General features: G+C 47.6%; 8 protein-coding genes across 8 annotated transcripts; 1 reads left to right on the forward strand and 7 right to left on the reverse strand.

The window, feature by feature from the left end:
- Positions 1-701: 701 nt before the first annotated feature.
- F4822DRAFT_385035 (Alpha/Beta hydrolase protein) lies at positions 702-3248 on the reverse strand. The gene is made up of 2 exons (XM_051456590.1): positions 2113-3248; positions 702-2054 (listed from the first exon to the last, which is right to left on the reverse strand). The coding sequence occupies exons 1-2, from the start codon at positions 2564-2566 to the stop codon at positions 901-903; spliced, it is 1608 nt and encodes a 535-aa protein (XP_051319333.1). The 5' UTR covers positions 2567-3248; the 3' UTR covers positions 702-900.
- F4822DRAFT_385036 (UPF0023 family protein) lies at positions 3249-5036 on the forward strand. The gene is made up of 2 exons (XM_051456591.1): positions 3249-3680; positions 3866-5036. The coding sequence occupies exons 1-2, from the start codon at positions 3657-3659 to the stop codon at positions 4766-4768; spliced, it is 927 nt and encodes a 308-aa protein (XP_051319334.1). The 5' UTR covers positions 3249-3656; the 3' UTR covers positions 4769-5036.
- On the reverse strand, positions 4958-5957 carry F4822DRAFT_385042 (ribosomal protein S13). Its single transcript, XM_051456592.1, has 3 exons — positions 5784-5957; positions 5516-5646; positions 4958-5453 (listed from the first exon to the last, which is right to left on the reverse strand). The coding sequence occupies exons 1-3, from the start codon at positions 5820-5822 to the stop codon at positions 5153-5155; spliced, it is 471 nt and encodes a 156-aa protein (XP_051319335.1). The 5' UTR covers positions 5823-5957; the 3' UTR covers positions 4958-5152.
- A 950-nt stretch (positions 5958-6907) lies between these two features.
- On the reverse strand, positions 6908-7348 carry F4822DRAFT_424032 (uncharacterized protein; the record flags this gene model as incomplete). Its single annotated transcript, XM_051460081.1, has 1 exon — positions 6908-7348. The coding sequence occupies one exon, from the start codon at positions 7346-7348 to the stop codon at positions 6908-6910; it is 441 nt and encodes a 146-aa protein (XP_051319336.1).
- Positions 7349-8360: 1012 nt separating this feature from the next.
- F4822DRAFT_16780 (uncharacterized protein) lies at positions 8361-9436 on the reverse strand. The gene has a single exon (XM_051453242.1). The coding sequence runs from the start codon at positions 9280-9282 to the stop codon at positions 8488-8490; it is 795 nt and encodes a 264-aa protein (XP_051319337.1). The 5' UTR covers positions 9283-9436; the 3' UTR covers positions 8361-8487.
- A 502-nt stretch (positions 9437-9938) lies between these two features.
- F4822DRAFT_16778 (uncharacterized protein) lies at positions 9939-11313 on the reverse strand. Its single transcript, XM_051453240.1, has 3 exons — positions 11113-11313; positions 10796-11058; positions 9939-10742 (listed from the first exon to the last, which is right to left on the reverse strand). Exons 1-3 carry the CDS (start codon positions 11168-11170, stop codon positions 10104-10106), a joined length of 960 nt encoding a protein of 319 aa, XP_051319338.1. The 5' UTR covers positions 11171-11313; the 3' UTR covers positions 9939-10103.
- Positions 11314-12508: 1195 nt separating this feature from the next.
- Positions 12509-14293, reverse strand: F4822DRAFT_435694 (MFS general substrate transporter; the record flags this gene model as incomplete). The annotated part of the gene is made up of 2 exons (XM_051462228.1): positions 12509-13800; positions 13912-14293. 2 exons carry the CDS (start codon positions 14291-14293, stop codon positions 12509-12511), a joined length of 1674 nt encoding a protein of 557 aa, XP_051319339.1.
- Positions 14294-14775: 482 nt separating this feature from the next.
- F4822DRAFT_16899 (RNA polymerase I associated factor, A49-like protein) lies at positions 14776-16848 on the reverse strand. The gene is made up of 3 exons (XM_051453260.1): positions 16564-16848; positions 16186-16505; positions 14776-16131 (listed from the first exon to the last, which is right to left on the reverse strand). The coding sequence occupies exons 1-3, from the start codon at positions 16715-16717 to the stop codon at positions 15259-15261; spliced, it is 1347 nt and encodes a 448-aa protein (XP_051319340.1). The 5' UTR covers positions 16718-16848; the 3' UTR covers positions 14776-15258.
- Between the last annotated feature and the right edge of the window lie 997 nt (positions 16849-17845).

Raw genomic sequence — 17845 nt, forward strand, 5'->3', positions numbered from 1 at the left:
TCAATCTTGGGGAAATAGAACCCCAGCAGCATTCTGCAACTTGCACCCATATCTAAAAATATCGAAGATAACATTGATATTGCCATAAAGTTATGTTAGAGAAAATGGAAGACTTGTAATAAACATTCATAACCTGCCCAAATAGGGGTTAGGGGGTGGCTCGAAGCCGAGATGTGGCTGTGCACAGCAAGCCCCACGATCAAATTTCGCCCAACAAAAATTCTCGTCGTTTTTTACAATTTCCTTCTTTCTCCCCATCAATCAATCAATCACTCACTCACGGCATCGGTGGTCTAATTGTCTTCAATTAACATCGCTTCTTTAAATCGCCACGCATCTAAATCGAAATGCGATGTAGATTAATTCTTCGCGTGCAACCAAAAGACGGCGTTTGCATCGGTAGGTGATTTGTAATTGCTGATTGTAATTGAGCTTTGGTGTGTGAAGCTATCGTCAGTCGAAGTGCTTTTTTGCCAGACTGGAAACCTAAACTTACATAAATTGTCTTTTGCCATTGCTCGACCAGGCTCGAACTTCAACACCTGATCTTGAGCCGGATACCTCATACGAGTGTATAAGACAAGAGTGAATTCTGCAACGATCTTTGAGTACGGGACCTCGTGGCCATTGGCATCGAGGCTCTCGTAATTTATCTGTTGTAACATTTTAAATCTTCACATGTAGCTTAGCAAATCTGGGAAGCTTGCTTTGTAAAGCTGTTTCTTAGCTTATATTCAATTAAAGTCTATCGAACCCTAATCGCGTTACAGTCTAAGGGCCTTCCATCAATAATCCGAAAAGGAAAAGCCTTCAAAGACATATTGTCGGCAGTGACTTCTGACTGCGATCCATAATACAAAACAATTACTAATCACACATCATTTAAAACCATCACATCCTTCAAGCGTACCATTCACCTGCAAGCCATCTGCTGTACAAGTCGAGGGAGCCCTCGGGCTGGTTGAACGGAACCATGTGTCCGGCTTGGTACACACGCGCGAATGTAAAGTTGCCACTGGACTTGATCTCACCGTACTTGTTAGATCCGGTAGTAAGATCATTGGTCTTAGCAGCATTGAAGTCCTTCTTGCCAGGCCACTCAAGTGCCTCGGACCAGGCCTTGTTGCCCAGCCAGTTGCAGATGAAGTCAGCGTCACCGGCATAGATTAGGACGGGGATCTCCTTAATGATATCAGGGACAAGACGGTGGAAGGGCTTGGACCAGTCACCCTGGAATAGGAAGTTTCGGTTGATATCCGTGTTGCAGCTCTCAAAGCCATCGACTTCAACACCGAGGGCCTTGAGGACCTTCTGTTGGTTTAAGTAATCGGCAATCCAAGCGGTCTCAGTGTAGCAGAGGTTGGCTTGGTCTTTGCACTTCTCCCGGATGTCGTACACGTTGTATCCGGTGCGTTGGTAAGGGCCCATCATAGCGTTGTTGCAGTAAATCGCACTAGGAACACATGACCACACGCTCTCAGACTCGTAGCAGCCAGAGATAAGCGACTGGCAACGCGGAAGAGCGTTGTCCATCGCTTGGCATTCGCTCTCATCGAGGACTGCGTCATATCCACCTTCACCACAGGCCATTGGGCGGTACTGAGCGTACTGAGTGTAGGGGTCCGTTAGACCATTACCGATGGCGACACTCTGCAGGTTGATGTTGCGGTTCTTGTGGGATAGAATCTCCGAGGTGAAGACTGGGATGTAGTGTCCGGCGTACGACTCGCCAGCAATGTGGAATGGTTGTTCGGCATACTCGGGGAAGTTGTGGAAGAATAGAGTCAGGAGAGCGTAGATATCCTTGCCTGCCGCGACGGTGTTATAGACGGGGTTGCTGCTGTAGGAGAAACCAGTGTTGACGGGTTGGTCGATGAAGATAACAGATGCATTGTTATTCCAGGAGTATTCGTTGTACTTGAGCGAGCCGTCCTTGTTGACGCTAGAGGGACCTAGTTCCATGAATAGTCCCATCATCGAGGAACAGCCAGGGCCACCGTTGAGCCATAGTACGACGGGGTCGGTCTTTGGGTTGTTTCGTGATTCAAAGAACCCTAGATGCAATCTGTTAGTGGATGCCAAATCTGAATCTTGATGAGCTCTGTTGCTTACAGTAGAATAGATGCTTATCGTTTGCCTCATCGTCAAGGTACCCACTGTACTGCTTGACCTTATCTACGCCGAGCTCGGATGGGTCGACCTTCTTCGCTCGCAAATTGTAGGCTTCGAGAGAACCTCCGACTTTTCTGTGTTTAACACCGTCGGTCTCAACCCACATACTTTGCACATCAGCGCCCTTGACGACGTGGTCCCATTCGCTATCAGGGCGACGTTTATGACTCTTGGGCATGGAGATAAGGCTGGCAGCCTTTTGGTAGAAACCAGGGACTAGCATGCTCATTTCATCCCAGAGAGCCCTAGCAGCAGAAGGCATCTCATCGTGAAATGTGCTGAGATGCTGCTGGGGATTCTTGACAGCATCGTTGTTACCACCAAGAACGTGTTGATCTTGCGCAAAGACGGCCGTGCTGGCGCCCAGTAGCAGGGCGGAGCTAGCTATTCTCATGATGGCGGTAGGGGATAGTCGGCTGAATTATCAAAATTCAAGACGACTATAATGTTGACGATGATAAAAATGGATGGTTAAGAGAAAGAAAGGATAAGATGGAATGGGATGGGATGGGGATGGGAGGGTTTTAAGAATGGGATTGGGGATGATGACGATGATACAAATAGGTAACAATTAGAAAGGTTGGGGACCTTGGAGCTCTAAGGTATGCGCTATTAGGTACCTAGGGACGCCGCTGCTAGGTACGGTATGCAGGCAGGTCCACCGGGTATTGCATGGGGGATGAAACGGGAAAGAGGACCCGGTTGGCTACTGTCCAGCCAACAGTCATGAGGCGTTCCGTTCGGTGCCTGAGAATAAGTAATTCCTTATTGCTTATTTCTATTATCTTCACGTTTTTAGTACGGTATTTAGACCCACAAATGTTAACACACGACTTTACCCAACCAATTCGCCTTGCTTAATGCAGATCCGATTACGCCAGCTGTTTATGCTATCGATACGGCTAAGCTGCGTGTCGTGTGATAGATGGATGGAGGGGTCCCATTAAGATAAGCCTCATCGGTCATTTCTTCTAATAGGTTGTATCCATGGATACCATTTCGGGTCTCGGGTCTCGGCTTGAATAGAACGAAATACATTCTTATCAGCAGTATTAATAAATTGGGATGAAAGCTCAAAACTGATTCATGTACTTCCGATATTTGATGTGAATTGGATACTCGATAGTTTTATCTAGGCTGGTGCCTGCAGAGAAACAAGCTAGGGGATGTACAGAATTCCACCGTATTATAAGTTAGGTTACGGGTGCAGCAAGATAAAGTGCAATGCTGAGTTGTTCCTGCGTCCCGTCCTTGCGTTCATGTGTCAGTAAGAGAGCGGAAGTACCTATGTTAAGTCCAGCAGCTTATTAGGTACATACCACATGCTTTCATTCTATGTGGGGAAAGGTGAAGCTTATTTCTCTGGAGAAACTACGGTTTTATGAAATTTTATACTGGGATGTGCATGTCATATCTGCAACATCAGAACTTTGTATGCACTCAACCAAATAACCGCAACAACATCTCGACCCCAAGAAAGCAACATGTCGCGACAAATAAATCAACCTGGTGCGTATTCTATTACCTCACCCGCCCTTTTTATTCTCTGGTAAACTGCACATGTACTAACTTCTCGCAGTATGTAATTAGACCCATACCCTCTTCTGCGTCTCCCCGCCCTCTTTGTGACGATCTATGCGCCCACGAAGACCCTGCGCCCAGACAAGGGAATGCTAACATAGCCATACCATAGTCCAACCAAATAAAACTCACCAACGTCTCCCTCGTACGTCTAAAGAAGGGAAAGAAGCGCTTCGAGATTGCCTGCTACAAGAACAAAGTACTAGAATGGCGATCAGGCATCGAGACTGACCTAGACGAAGTCCTACAAATCCCTAACGTCTTCCTTAATGTCTCAAAAGGACAGACAGCGCCATCCGCAGAGCTAGCGAAAGCGTTTGGCAAGGACAAGCCAGTCAACGATATCATCCTCGAGATATTGAATAAGGGCGAGCTACAAGTAGGCGAGAAGGAGCGGGCGGCGCAGTTAGACAGAGTACACAATGAGGTCATAAGTATAGTCGCAAGTAAGCTGGTGGATCCGCGGACGAAGAGGGTTTATACCACGGGTATGATAGAAAAGGCGTTGGATATGTTGAGTTCACAAGCACATCAGCAAGGCGACAAGAAAGCAACAGACACAGGAAGCGGCACGGGGACACCAGCAACGGGTGACGATGCAGAGGCTAAGCCGAGGGCGAAGGAGCATACATGGACAGGCGTAGTCACGACTAAGAGCGCAAAGAGCCAGGCACTAGAAGCTATGAAGGCTTTGATTGCGTTCCAGCCCATCCCGGTTTCGAGGGCGCGGATGCGGCTCCGGATTACATGCTCGACGAATGTGCTGAAGCAGGCAGTGAAGGCACCGAAGAGCGCGGATACAGAAGGAGAGCAAAAAGCACCTGGAACCGTGAAAGACAAGATTCTGAGTTACGTCGAGCAGGTAGAAACGCAAGACGTTCTCGGATCAGAGTGGGAGGTTGTTGGGTTTGTTGAGCCGGGTGCTTTTAAGGGTCTATCAGATTTCGTGGGCAACGAAACAAAAGGTCAAGGAAGAGTTGAGGTTCTTGATATGGCAGTTACCCATGAAGATTAAATACCCAGCCTTGTATCTGGCGTTCATGATAATGAACTTAATAATTATGCAACGACCTAGTAGAGTGGTGATGGACTCGGAAAATGGCATAGACAAAAGATACCCTAGAGCCAAGAATCTCATGGCAGAGCCAGCTTATTTTGCACGCATATAATCACGGAAGATCTTCACAATGAACACATATTAGAGTGTTGGTCACAATAATGTCTCTTTTTTCTCTAGAGTACACCTGCGACTTTCCGAAACCGATGAGCAATGTCCCCAAATCGCAAAGTAATTCAGTGAAAACGTTGATGCAGTAATTTCAGTCCAGCCTTCACGCCTGTCCATCCGCAATGAATGATCTGAACCAATGAAACCATGCCTCCACCACCATGTAATTTTTTAACCACCCTTCTTCTTGGAGACACCAACAGTCCGACCGCGACGACCGGTCGTCTTGGTGTGCTGACCACGAACACGGAGACCCCAGTAGTGTCGGAGACCACGGTGAGCGCGGATCTTCTTTAGGCGTTCGAGATCTTCACGGAGCTTGGAGTCGACACCGTTGGCCAAGAGTTGCGAGCTCTTGCCGTCACCGATATCGCGCTGTCGGTTAAGGAACCAGGTAGGGATCTTGTACTGAGTGGGGTTCTGGAGGATGGTGACGATTCGCTCAAGCTCTTCGGAGGTGAGTTCACCAGCGCTATGTCGATAATCAATTAGCCTACGATCCTCCTATTTCCATTTATGATAGTATAATCGTACCGCTTGTTTAGGTCGACATCGGCCTTCTTGCAGACCAAGTTGGAGTATCGTCGACCAACACCCTTGATTCGGGTCATGGCGTACATAACCTTCTCCTTTCCATCGACGTTCGTGTTGAGGAGACGCAAGATCTATTTGTGAGGGTCTGGTTAGCTAGGATTGTCTCGAAGGATGGTTGCGAATGCGATAGAGATCTTCAATAATTGATGATCAATCCGCGAAATCAAGAAGCGCAAGTATGTAAAAAATCAATTAAGGATATACTTACGAACTGGAAGTTCGTCTTCTCTCCCGAGACGAGCGACATGATGGGCAACTGTGTTGTTGAGTTGTTGCCTTGATGTCGTTCAGATTGGTTGTATCGTGAGTTGAAGGAAGAGAAAGATTGAAGGTTTGATTTTTCTGGTAGGCTCGCTTAATTAGGGTACACGCGGAAAAAGTTAGGGAGGGGTGCCGATTTCCATTTGTGCACTCGAGTCTCCAGTTTTATTTTGTGCGGACTTTCTAAGGGCCGAGCTAAAGTGCGCGCACGGACCACAAGTGCACGTGTGCTTAGCTCCCTGGCAGCAGTAAAAAATTTCTAGCTGTGCTCCAAACTTCTCAACTTAAACTTCCTCCATTATGCTGAATATTTCGACCTGCAATGATCATTCAGAATCGCCATGGCCTTGTCCGTTTCTTACAATTTGTGAGGCCATTGGAGAGATAGAGATCACTTGTCACAGGTTTCACTTGGGTTTGTATAGTCGTTGACTCCGTGACGCGAGGAAGATTTCGACCAACTGTACATTACGACCAGACTCAAGATTACCTACCTGGGTAGGTGCCATTCACGAGCAGGCCGATTATCATTCTATCTTGGCAGCTAAGATTGCGACTCGTTCACATCATCTACATTTGAATTATCTGGGTGTCTTCTGCCCAAGGTAGGTAACGTTTAACCTCCTTCAAATATGCCGGAATACCCGGTTGACGAAATGAGACATTATCAAACATCGATGAAGAGTTAGGTATCAATGTTTATATCTTATTTTCAACTACATATGGCCAGTGATGAACGATCTTACACAGTCTATGAGGATTTCTCTCTATATTGAGATTTCTCCAATGAGTTATCATTTACACTGAAAATTCTGAGGCCTTGATATTATTTCTGTTAGATCATAGCAAATATAACGCCGCTTCCGAGCGATTTCTTATGCGAACCGCCGCCAATATTCATGGCTTTTCCCAAACCTGTCAACCAATGTGTTTTTCCAATACACATATACCGCCAAACGCCAGTTGAAAGAGGCAACCCTCCTCAAAGGTATCATTACATTCGTCTTGTCGTTGCCCTAGCCCAAATAACCCAATTCCCAACATCGAGGAGCTCAGCTACTACTCGTCTGCTTATTTCTCTGACCTTTCTCGTGGGTCTTCTTGAGGTGGTTTGTGGACCAAAGCACTGTCGAATCGAGGATGTGTGTGGCCATGGTCAACGCTGGTATTCCTGGAAGCGCTGGGGCTTATGCCACTCATGCTACTTTGACCACCGTGGCTTGACTTCCGCTTCCCGAAGTTCCACTCAAAAGCATTCAATATCTTTTGATGTTCTAGATTTTGTTGGTTAAAGGGTCTGTTTAGATAGGCCAATTCATCCCGCTCGATAGATTTCTTGGGCTTATGGGATTTGAAACCTCCAGTCAAAGTCCGCATTAATCGAGATGGTGTCTTGGTAAGTTCTGAGGATCCATTGTCGGTTGGTGTTGTAGTGCCGTTTGAGCGGTTACCGCCTGAACTGGCTGAGGATTGTTTTCTGCTGGTGGGAAAGGTCCATCGTCCCAAAGCCATTATGAAGTGGCGATGTGTGATATGTGTGTCTTTTAAAGCTTTGTGCTTGAGCTGCTCCCAAATATCTGGGTACTCGGGACTCGTTCGTGTTATGATTACCCTATTCTTGAAGGGTATAATGATATTATCGTCACGAAGGATGAATGATATAGAAATCCAAAATGCAATAGTAGAAAAAGTCCCAGCAATCTGGTTATTCCTTTCGCTTTATTAGTTTATGAAACGGCTTTGAATGGCACAACGGTGGTCACACCCACCTACCTATCACATTACAATGGTGCTATGTACACTAGTATATACCTCTTAGGGCACTGCTAGGAGTACCGGTTAGGGGGTGTATGGGGCATATACCGATGCTTTTTTAGTCGATTTCGCGGGGTCGCCGGGGTCTAAGATCTGCTATAACCTTCTAACTCTGCGTAGCTCCATGTCCCCACGACGTCATCCTACCGATAAAGAAAGTCGCCGAGACCACCACTACCAACCACTACCTAACTAGAACCTTTTCTAGGTCGATTCTCTCCATCTTAGGACCTACATCTTTTCTCACCTTTTTGGTCACAGGCCAGTCTGGAATGCCTCGTGAGCTCTAGTACTCTCGCATCAATTTCTACATTGAGCATCGAGTGTGTTTACGGACGTTAGTACATCTTTTTTCCTTTGTTCGTACCCCAGACATACCCCAAGGCTTAACCGCAATTCGCAACCCGGGGCTGTGTATTCCCATCCATCCAGCCATTGTTTCCGGGTTCTTTGTCTATATACGTACGTACAGTACATATGGCAATGTCTCGGAATTTTGCTTCTCGGTGGCAATGCTGCATTGTACCCAATGTACACTGCCGAAGGAAGCTGTCTCCGTCTTTTCTGTTGGTCAGCAAGCATCCCGCTGTACGGCGACAAGCATCGGTGACCAGGTAGTGATCCTCTTAGTGGAGCGTTTTGTTGAGAGACTCGAGTAAGTAGAATACTCGAAGTCTTTTCGAAACAGTACCTAGATAGAATCGGACTTATCCGGAAACACAATTCGCTCTCACAATAAGTACTGCGATCGACAGAGGCGTTATTTGTACGAATTAGATGTCGTCGGTATTAATTTACTATGTAGCACCAGAGCACCAGAATAACCAACCCCCCCTTCACAGCTTCTCCCGCGTGCTACGAACATTGACAAGATTTCCCTCATCGTCAATTTCCATCACACATAGGATCAACGTATCTTTAAGTGCGCCAAGTCGGTATTTGTGATTGATTTCCTGATAGTCTTTATTCGCCGCCATGGATGCGAAATGCTGTACCGATGGATAATGCACGAATGCCACCTCTTCCCATCCGTGATCCTGCGCTTGGCCACCCGCCACCTTGCCGACTATTTTCACTCGTCCGCCGTGTTTCGAGCCTACCCTAGCTGCGAATTCGGTGCCGTATTTCTTATAGTCGTCTAATTTGCCCGAATTGAATGCGAGTAGATTTAGCATTGATACAGGATGACTCCTAATCTCAACCGGTAGCCCCGCGATCCATTCATTTAGCTCGGCGCTCCCTTCCAACTTCTGCGATGTAGCCGAGGGCGATACCTGGTGCGGTTCCGGCGGTGCGACCGATCCTGGAGCTGGGCGTAGCAGCTCCGTGTTTATAGCCGCATAGCCCGATAGCGCTTTCGATGAGACGCCGCAAGATGCGCTGAATATACCTTGGATGTCCGCTTGTGCCGATTGTGGGATCGAATCAGCCTCCTTCAAGATCAGAAAGAGATCCCAGCGGAGGTTCCGACTCAATAAGTGGCTGGCCGATAATTCTGTAGGTCGAATCATCCACCGGATGGCTCGCGCCTGGACAACAGGTTTGATGCCATTCTGACGGAGCTTCCTTAGGAATGAACCGACTGTAATACCATCTTTAAGGGAGATGATATGTAGGTGACAGAGAACCATTTGGATTATATCCCGTTCTATCCCTTTGGTTTCGTTAATCTGTTTACAGCATCGATCGCTACATAGATTATAGAATAAATAATATGTCAAGAGTCTTAGACGAAAGACTCCACCTCTGTTGACATATTAGATTATCCCGAGGTATACTAAAAGGGAAAGACAACTCTACCCCACCTAGTCCTATACGACAATGGAACAATCCTAGACCTACTATCGGACATCTGAGTGTTCCTCAAGATGAGGTATGACTAAAGCTACAAAGCTAACCCCAGCTACAGCTTCGAAGGTGAGCTTTAGAGCTACTGGATCATGCATGAGCACCGCGAGGTTGTAGTGCTACCTGAGTACCTGATTCTAGCTAGCACCGGGTACATCAGCGACACCATTGTACCAGAACCCCCTGCGTTTCAAAGATCAGAAACTGAACAACAGGTTTCAAGCATTTACACCATGACACCAGGCACGACAAGAGCAACGTCATTACGTCGATGAAAATGGTCTTAACGTATTATCATTTTCCCTTCAAGTGTCAAAGGACGCTAGACAACCCGAGGTCTCGATTCACCTCATCTTCAATGCTCCAATCCTATCCTGAGGAGAGCTTACATCATATGCAACTCCTTTTTTCAACTCATAAAAAAATGCAGGACGCCTAAGCCGAGATAGCTTTGATATTTTTGAACAAAACAATATACATGAACGTCCGCTGTGGGTATCTACTTTCTTAAATACAAGGAACAACAAGCGAGTGTCCCCGCGAGACTGGCTCGCTCGACATAATATGACTACAACTACCGATATTATTTATTCGCGCGGGTTTCCTATGCACCCGGTGCTTTTGGAGCAGCTGGTTGAGCAGGTTGAGCAGGTGCTGCGGCCGGAGCGGCAGCTGGCGCCGGTGCAGGTGCTGGTGCTGGGACAGGCGCAGCGACAACATTCGTCTCTTGCTTCTGCTTCACGATGTTAACCTGTCCATTGGCAACAGTAATCTGTTCAAACGACGTGAACGACTGCGAAACCAAATTGGCGAAAGCGTTTCCATTAGACTGATAGAAACCGCAATCTTGCAAGAACGAATCAGTGCTCTCGACGAACAAGTTCTTCTGGTTAGGCAGGATGATCGCAGCAGGATCAACGAATACGAGGTCGATAGCAGGCGCCTGCGCGCCGATAGGTAGGATCATGCTCTGGTTCACTTTGCCGAACGGCGCGGCGGGGTCTTGGCCCTCGATGGCGGGTGCGGCTGTTGGCTTTGTTACGGCGCTGGCGGCTTCGACACCGGCGAGGTCAACGGTTTGCGAGGCGCCGATGGTCATGGTTGCTGCGTCGGAGACCATGACCATGACTTGGTTGTCGGGCTTGCCGTTGTCGGCGACGAGTTGGTTGACCATGTATCGTTTCTGGTTACCCTTTTCGGCTCGTGCGTCGATGAGGGTTGATACGGTAACAATTACGGTGTTCTATTCACTCGTTAGTCCAGTACGAGCAGAATCGGATACCATGGCTAACTTACCACCTGTGCGAAGCGGGCCTTGAAGTGGTTCACCCGAATGTTGTTCTTGACCTCCTCTAGCTGGGTGATGAGAGCAACCTCCGCTTGTACAAGCTGAGCAAATTGCTGCTCAGCTAGTCTCTGCAGAGCGTCCAATTGCGCCTTGTTATCCTCCACAACGATGATGTTCGTCTCTTGAACTATCTGTTGGATAGTGAGAGGAGCACGTCGTGACCTCCACTTCAGACCCCTTTCGGGTGCTGAGAGTGCCTTATCGGTCGGTGCTGGGCAGGTTGTTAGTCGATGGTAGCCTTTGAATAGGAGCGCGTGAGTCTTACCTGAGGCAACGAGCGACGACAGACCCATCAAGGCCATACAAGCTTGCTTGAACTGCATTTTGATGAGTTGGCTTTCCAGAAGCAAAAAAGAATGAATAAGAAAAGCCTTTCAAAGGACTGTAATGAAGTTATAATTATGTATAAAGAACGGAATATCAAGACTACCTCTAGGGCGTCGAAGAAGAGAAGAAAAAATGAAAGAAAACGTAGAACGAAGCGGATGATCTACCAGTAAACGATCATACGAGTACTCATAAGGCGATCATTTTCTATGCGAAGGAAATCATTCTCTATCTATATATGCTTCCTACCTAGACGGCGATCTAACACCATGCTCTTTGGTTGATGATTCTCATGATCCCCTCTTCCCTCCGGATGGTCGACCATCCGGACAATCCTCAAAGCGCCAAGATCTTTAACCTCTCCCCTGTCCCAAATACCGCATCTCACAACCTGATTCGTCCGGCTGAGGCTCTGGGGTTGAGGCTCTTTAGTTTAAGCTTATCACTAAGGCGTCGGTTCTAGACTTGGCTCCTGAAGCTAAACTGCTATAAGGAGTCAAGGACCTGGTTCGGATGTCCTGTGCACTGTCTATCTAAGTCTTAAGAGGTTAACGTCTCTTACCGCACCCCAGATTCCAGCATAGCCTCAAAGAAATCCAGCAAATCAACAAGAGAACAATCCGACTTTTGAGATGACAAGCGGTGACAGGTGCTCCAGGTAGTTACCGAATATAGTGTGCCAAGAGCCAATCAGGAGGCGGCATATTCCCCTGCTTCAGGTGTGGTATATGGGGGCCTGTGCCATTCGAGACCCAGACGAAACGTCACTCGTCTTGGAAGAACTTCTCAGGGGTCAACGTAGCAACCAAACCTAAGACGAGTTTTTCTCTCAACGATTAAACGAACCCTTCACGGGGTAAGATGTCATGATCTGCTAAATCCCTTAGTGCGATCTCTTCAACCATGCGAAATGACTTCCGAAATTGGTTGGCTTGCTGTATGGTTAAAACTTCAATATCATGAAGTCCTACTCCAGAAGATGTGACACTACGCCAAGCGCTGTCACGTTGGAACTAGATTCTTGGTCTACTCCATACCAAGCTAGTCCTGTAATAGGACGTACTGTAGCGTGTTTATCATCGCGATATTCTTCACTATATTACAGCGGCTCCTGTTAGTGTTTTCGCTGTAGAGCCAAGGCAAAATCTTCATATTCCAAGGATTGATGCGCGTTGGCGTCTTGCATCGGATTGTTTTGCCGATTCCACAACGTTTTTGTTTAAATTTCCGGTATCCTAGTAGCTTTCTAGAGAACAGCCATGCCCTGGTTGACCGATCGACATGATCACCAAGCTGCTACTAACCCATCCCATCTCATCAGCCGTTCAGCCGTTCTAATGAGCAAACCTGAAGTCTAGTCTCTGCATACCCTCATCCTTGGTAGCCAGCACATAGTTTTCCTGCTCCTCGGATGTCATCGCATTCCACTTCCTATCTCTCAACTTATTCCGCCAGATATAAAACCCCTTCACAAAATAAAACAGCACAATGTTAAACACCGTAATACCTAGCAAGATCTTATTTCCGCGGCGGTAGAGCGGTTGGTCATCGTCGCGGTAGATATTACTCGAGATAATATTACCGCTCTGCACAAACATATTATACAACGCCGCAGATACCGCGCGTGTGCGCACCGCGTTGCTATTCTTTGCATTCCAGCCGACGAGGATCGCATGGCAGTACGGGTACGAAAGGAGACCCGTTAACATCGCGTAGCGCACCCAGGGAGATGCATTGTCGGGGAGTAGGACAAGCGCTAATACCCACGGGAATATCCATATGTTGGAGCTTGAGGATATGATCGAGCGCTCGTTAAAGCGGCGCGATACCCATGTTATGATGAGCAAGTTAACGGCAAAAAGGAATTGTGAAGGAATAGCGAGGAGGTTGGCGTCGAACACCGAGAATCCGATTTGCCGCAGGATATACGACAGGTAGTTGGTAGGTGCTCCTGGTGGAATGTATGTCGTTAAACCGATGATGTAGAGCGGCCACATCTCCCAGTCTTTGACGGCTCTAAAGAGCAGCGTGGGTCCGACAGCTTGCCGATTATTCATATCGCCCTTGCTCGGGTCATCGCGGAGGAGTCGGTTGACGAGTATCAATTCCTCGTGATCGGTGAACCAGCCGTTCTTACCCCGAAACCAATGTCGAGTCTGCGTAGGACCTGGCGGCATCAGACCCCATGAGAATATACCGATAATCAACGTTATTAGGCCTTCGATCAGGAACAACCACCGCCAACCGCTCCACCCGTTAATACCACGCATCTGGAGAATACCTGCGGCGAGCAGTGATCCGATGATGTTCACCGCACTAAGAGCCGTCCAGAACCATGCTAAGCGAAGGGGAAGTTCTCTACTCTTGTAAAAGTAGGTAAGCCAAAGCACGATATCGGGGATGAACCCTCCCATAAGGAGGCCAAGCAGCGCTTTAATGGCGTAGAAGCCAGCACGACTCTTGAGGAAAGCCTGCGATAATGCCACGACCGACCAGCACACCATAATTGTAGGAATCCACACATCGGCTCCAAGCTTCTTACTTATTAGTCCACTAGGTAATTCCGCGGCGAGGAAGCAAGCTAGGAATATCGTCTGCCCGTAATTAAAGTCGTTCGTGTTCATGCCTAAATCAAACGAATTCGTTAGCATTGCATACTTCCGCAAGAACCTCCCACCATCCATTATTCCCCCACAGCTAACGAACCATCCCCAATCAACGGGTGAGGGTGGCCTACCAATTTCCGGCAACATATTATCCGAAATAGCCCTATTTATATTCCTCCTATGCATATCCAACGCGCAAAACATAAGCCAAGCCCAGACCATAATCCGCATATCGATCTTCCGTACCAATCGTCGTTCCTCTTCCGCCGTCCACCGGTACTCCGGGTCGAAGCGATGTCGGTTCTCATATCGCGCCTTCTCGTACTTTAAACGCCAGTATTCAGCCACCGCCGGGTCGGAAAATACATGATCGTCGCCCGATCCATAGTCTTCGTTTTGACCCTTCGGTGTATCGCTTGAGTCCGTCGCGTCTTGCGAGTCGGTAGCGGTCTCCTTGGTTTCCGCTGGGTCTCGGTCCGAAATCTCGATGTTGTGCTTCAGCTCTTCCGCCATAGCTTTCTACGTACCCCAACACTCAAATCACAGCAATTGAGCATACAAGAAGAAAAAAACACCCAAAAAGGCACCTAAGCAATCAAGTAACAGTCCACAGCAGGAATCCTACTACAGTCTCACCACGCAGCATCTATCCATAGCACCACTCAATCTTCTCCGATTCCTACCTACAAAGGCATTATTTTATAAGGTACATACATACACACGCCCAGCTCATTCAACGCCTCCGATCGCCGCGGACGCATTCCGATGTAGTAGTACCGAGGCGCCACCTCCCAGCAATCACGTCATGCGGAGAGACGGACACTGGCTGCTGCGAGCTTATCTATTGCGCCATTCCAGGGGTCGATTGTGCGAGCGGATGGTCCTGCAGCTATGAACCCTATCAAGTACCCGAGACATCTACGCCAAGACTTTGAAAAAGTAATTTTCAGGTCTGTATCACCAGTTATGAATTTAGAAATTACCAATGCCAATACCTAGTAGCTGGTAATGATTTCCCGGGAATGTGTAGGCTGGCTCCGTCTTGGTTTAGTTTTGCGCCGGTTAGGGGCCGTTGGCGGCGGAGCGGACCCTTCCCGCTAAATCCACTTCATCGGTATCTAATCGGATTAGGGAAGGCGAAATACATAACTACCGGACGTATGGGTTAAAATAACGGCGACGTTCTAGTTAAGAAATCACTTATGGCGAATTGGCTCCTAGCTTGAGCTGGCTGAAGCATTAGTAAAAATGTGTAATTTTGCGCAATAGCCACAGAAAGAGTAATCTACGGACTACCCTTCCCTTAAGAAGCATCTTACTAAAACTGCTTTCGCTAGCAGTCCTCGCTGATCGTGACTGCGTACGGTTCCTCCCTATCGATCTGTCGACAAATATTAGGTTCCTTGCCCGCCTTAAAAGAGACTGCAATACAGTCAACGCCGTTGATGAGAAATGCAATATCCGAAAACTAAAACGTATTAACGTCCGCGTGGACGTTGATATCTGACCTTCGGGAATTCTAGCGGCAGCGCCAAGACCGCCACTTGCACATGTGTGCCTTTCTCTGCTCCCTTTGCATTTTTAACCTTGCCACCAATCTCGCGGAAGTATTGAGCGAATTGTTTCTCGTCAAGTCCAAGATCATATCGGATGCTAGCTGTATCGAAGCTGAAATTGGCTAAGACTGCCGCAAGGGCACAACAGTAAGTGTATGTTAGGTCGGTGTGGAATTTCCTCATCTCTCCATTAGACGAGAACTTGCGTCTAATATTCTCGACGACAGGTTCTGGTGCTGGTTTTAATATCTCTCGTAATTTATCCCTCGGTGGAATTCGCCTAGTACCTCTCTCCTTTCCTGGCCTGCTGCTCTTGGTAAATTTGATGAGGAAGTCTAGGTATCGAAGGGCTCGTAATCTGTGTACCGGATTCGGCCCTTCGTTGATAGGCACAAGTCGCCTCGCAATGAATTGAGTTGGCATTGGCACGCTTGTTCCCTTCTTAAGCTGATCCCGCCAGTCTTGGATGGGAATGGAGTTCAAGATCTCGCCTCCAATAAGCTCTTCGAGTGTGTATACGTCCTGGATCTCTTGAGCTTCGAAGTTTCCAGGGGGTACTGGTTTCGCTGCATCAGCGGCTGCTTGAAGATCTTCTTTAGACGCCATTCCTGATGTGACATCGTTTATAGACTCCATTAACGCTTGGGAAGAATTGCTAAGTTTCTGAGGGTTTCTGCCCGCCTCGGCCACGGCTCTCTCCGGAGCGATTGCATTTTCGGTAATTGCAGCAAGAGCCTTCTTTGCCTTCTTGGTTCCGAATGCCTCACCAAGATTGTTACGAAGTTCCATCATTGTCTGCGCAATAGTTAGATTTCCCTGATATAAAATATAGAAAGATGGTATTTGTACCTTAGAAGCCTGTCTTTCTGAAGTGTCTTCCTCGGGAGGTTTTTGTGTCCGAACTACACCTCGGACTGCCATTTTCTTGGCTTCTATTACAGCTAACTTGCCATTGCTCGGATCGAAGACTGCAATGTAATGCTTGAGATGCGACTCTCGACCACCAGGACCTTCTTCCTTTGCTGTATAATCTAACTTGCTATGAGAGGAGGAATGTAACATGAGGTTTAGAGGTTCGGCTCGCTTGCTTCGTTTTGCACTGGAGGGTTGTGGTTTGGTATAGGCTTGGAATTTCACAGAATCGGGAAGACAAAGACCAGGCGACGTTGCTACAGCGAGTTAGTGATGTTGGTGCGGATCTTGTGTTATAATATTGGGAAACCATACCTATCACCGGCGGGCATGTCTTCGCTTGCTGGATAGATGAGACCTTCACGATGCTAGATTGTGTCGGCTGTGAATCTTGAATAGCTACCTTTTTCTTCGGTCGCGAATTAGCATCCTCGCCACGTTTTCTCTTCTTTTCTTTGTGTTCCGCCATGATCGAGTCGTATTAGCCAAACTGGCTTCGTTTATTATGTTATCGGGATTTATTACGATTTTCTCGGCGTGGACTTAAAATTTTGACTGTAGGAATTGAGTCTGAACAGGATAAGAGAAAAAAAGAATATTTTGCCGTTCATGCAAGCCAATGGCCGATCAAGGAAGGCGGTGAGCACATACCCCACGGTGGGTACATAGGTAGGTACCCTTCAGTGCATAACTGTGGGCGTTAATCAGTGTCGCACAGATGCCCGTAAGTACCTAACCGCAAACGGTTTGAACGCTTTTAGAACACACTTGGTATGTACCTGGGCAGCTTGCTTGAACCTTTGCATGCCAACCGCCGTCAGCGACCTTTTTGTGCAACTGGGAGAAAATAGATAGCCCGGGAGAGCTACCAAAAGCTATGAAGAGGGGTAACCCTACAGACGTCATTGATACCTAAGTAATCTCGCTACTCGAACACCACACAATTACGAAGTCACAATTCATTAGAAGGCAGAGTAAATGGGATCAGACTTGCAAATCTATTGACTAGCAAATTGATCTTTTCTTCGTGCAATGATCATGAACTTATTCACAGTAATTCTGCTACTTCGTTCCGCGATGCGTAAACACAATCGTTGGTCCACTCGATGGTGATTGACCAGCTATCCTCCTTGTCCGGTTCATTGCCATCATTTCTGCCAAGCCTCCACAGTTCCAGCTTTTCTCGCGATGTTGGTTGTTTTGTTGTCTGTAGACATCGTCTAGAGTTGAGTTCCGAGTGCTAAATACGAACGTGTCGAGTGGGAGTAGTGATTGTCATGTGGCTTTAAGTTCTAGCGGGAGAGGCGCTGAGATCGAGTGGGTGATGCGTTTACTTGCTGTAAAAAGGAAGATCAATTAGTATCGGGCTGGCATACAGCTGTGTGGGAAAAGGATGCGATAACTTACCTGCGGGCTCTCATCTTTCTTCTCTTTCGCTTGAGGCGACGAACTCTCTTCTTTCTCCACTTAGCTCTCATCTTGGCGACTTAATCTGTTTATTGTTAGCTATTGTTGCTCTTATAATTGTGGTGGTGGTGGTGAATGATGGGTGCTAGGTGTTGGTGGATTATGGTGGCGACTGCGCGGGGAAGCTCGT

Source organism: Hypoxylon trugodes (assembly GCF_022578975.1).
Source record: "Hypoxylon trugodes strain CBS 135444 unplaced genomic scaffold F4822scaffold_1, whole genome shotgun sequence".
Lineage (NCBI taxonomy): Eukaryota > Fungi > Ascomycota > Sordariomycetes > Xylariales > Hypoxylaceae > Hypoxylon > Hypoxylon trugodes.

What these genes read in the sequence shown, in the direction of transcription:
- F4822DRAFT_385035 (XM_051456590.1), bottom strand. Translation starts at nt 2,566, where the DNA reads ATGAGAATAGCTAGCTCCGCCCTGCTACTGGGCGCCAGCACGGCCGTC. An exon ending in CGATAAGCATCTATTCTACT is followed by an intron (nt 2,055 to 2,112) that starts GTAAGCAACAGA and finishes GATTGCATCTAG; the next exon opens with GGTTCTTTGAATCACGAAAC.
- F4822DRAFT_385036 (XM_051456591.1), top strand. Translation starts at nt 3,657, where the DNA reads ATGTCGCGACAAATAAATCAACCT. An exon ending in CGCGACAAATAAATCAACCT is followed by an intron (nt 3,681 to 3,865) that starts GGTGCGTATTCT and finishes GCCATACCATAG; the next exon opens with TCCAACCAAATAAAACTCAC.
- F4822DRAFT_385042 (XM_051456592.1), bottom strand. Translation starts at nt 5,822, where the DNA reads ATGTCGCTCGTCTCGGGAGAGAAGACGAACTTCCAGTTC. An exon ending in AGAAGACGAACTTCCAGTTC is followed by an intron (nt 5,647 to 5,783) that starts GTAAGTATATCC and finishes CCTCACAAATAG; the next exon opens with ATCTTGCGTCTCCTCAACAC. An exon ending in GATGTCGACCTAAACAAGCG is followed by an intron (nt 5,454 to 5,515) that starts GTACGATTATAC and finishes TTATCGACATAG; the next exon opens with CGCTGGTGAACTCACCTCCG.
- F4822DRAFT_16780 (XM_051453242.1), bottom strand. Translation starts at nt 9,282, where the DNA reads ATGGTTCTCTGTCACCTACATATCATCTCCCTTAAAGATGGTATTACA.
- F4822DRAFT_16778 (XM_051453240.1), bottom strand. Translation starts at nt 11,170, where the DNA reads ATGCAGTTCAAGCAAGCTTGTATGGCCTTGATGGGTCTGTCGTCGCTC. An exon ending in GTCGTCGCTCGTTGCCTCAG is followed by an intron (nt 11,059 to 11,112) that starts GTAAGACTCACG and finishes CAACCTGCCCAG; the next exon opens with CACCGACCGATAAGGCACTC. An exon ending in AGGCCCGCTTCGCACAGGTG is followed by an intron (nt 10,743 to 10,795) that starts GTAAGTTAGCCA and finishes ACGAGTGAATAG; the next exon opens with AACACCGTAATTGTTACCGT.
- F4822DRAFT_16899 (XM_051453260.1), bottom strand. Translation starts at nt 16,717, where the DNA reads ATGGCGGAACACAAAGAAAAGAAGAGAAAACGTGGCGAGGATGCTAAT. An exon ending in GACATGCCCGCCGGTGATAG is followed by an intron (nt 16,506 to 16,563) that starts GTATGGTTTCCC and finishes AACTCGCTGTAG; the next exon opens with CAACGTCGCCTGGTCTTTGT. An exon ending in CAGAAAGACAGGCTTCTAAG is followed by an intron (nt 16,132 to 16,185) that starts GTACAAATACCA and finishes ACTATTGCGCAG; the next exon opens with ACAATGATGGAACTTCGTAA.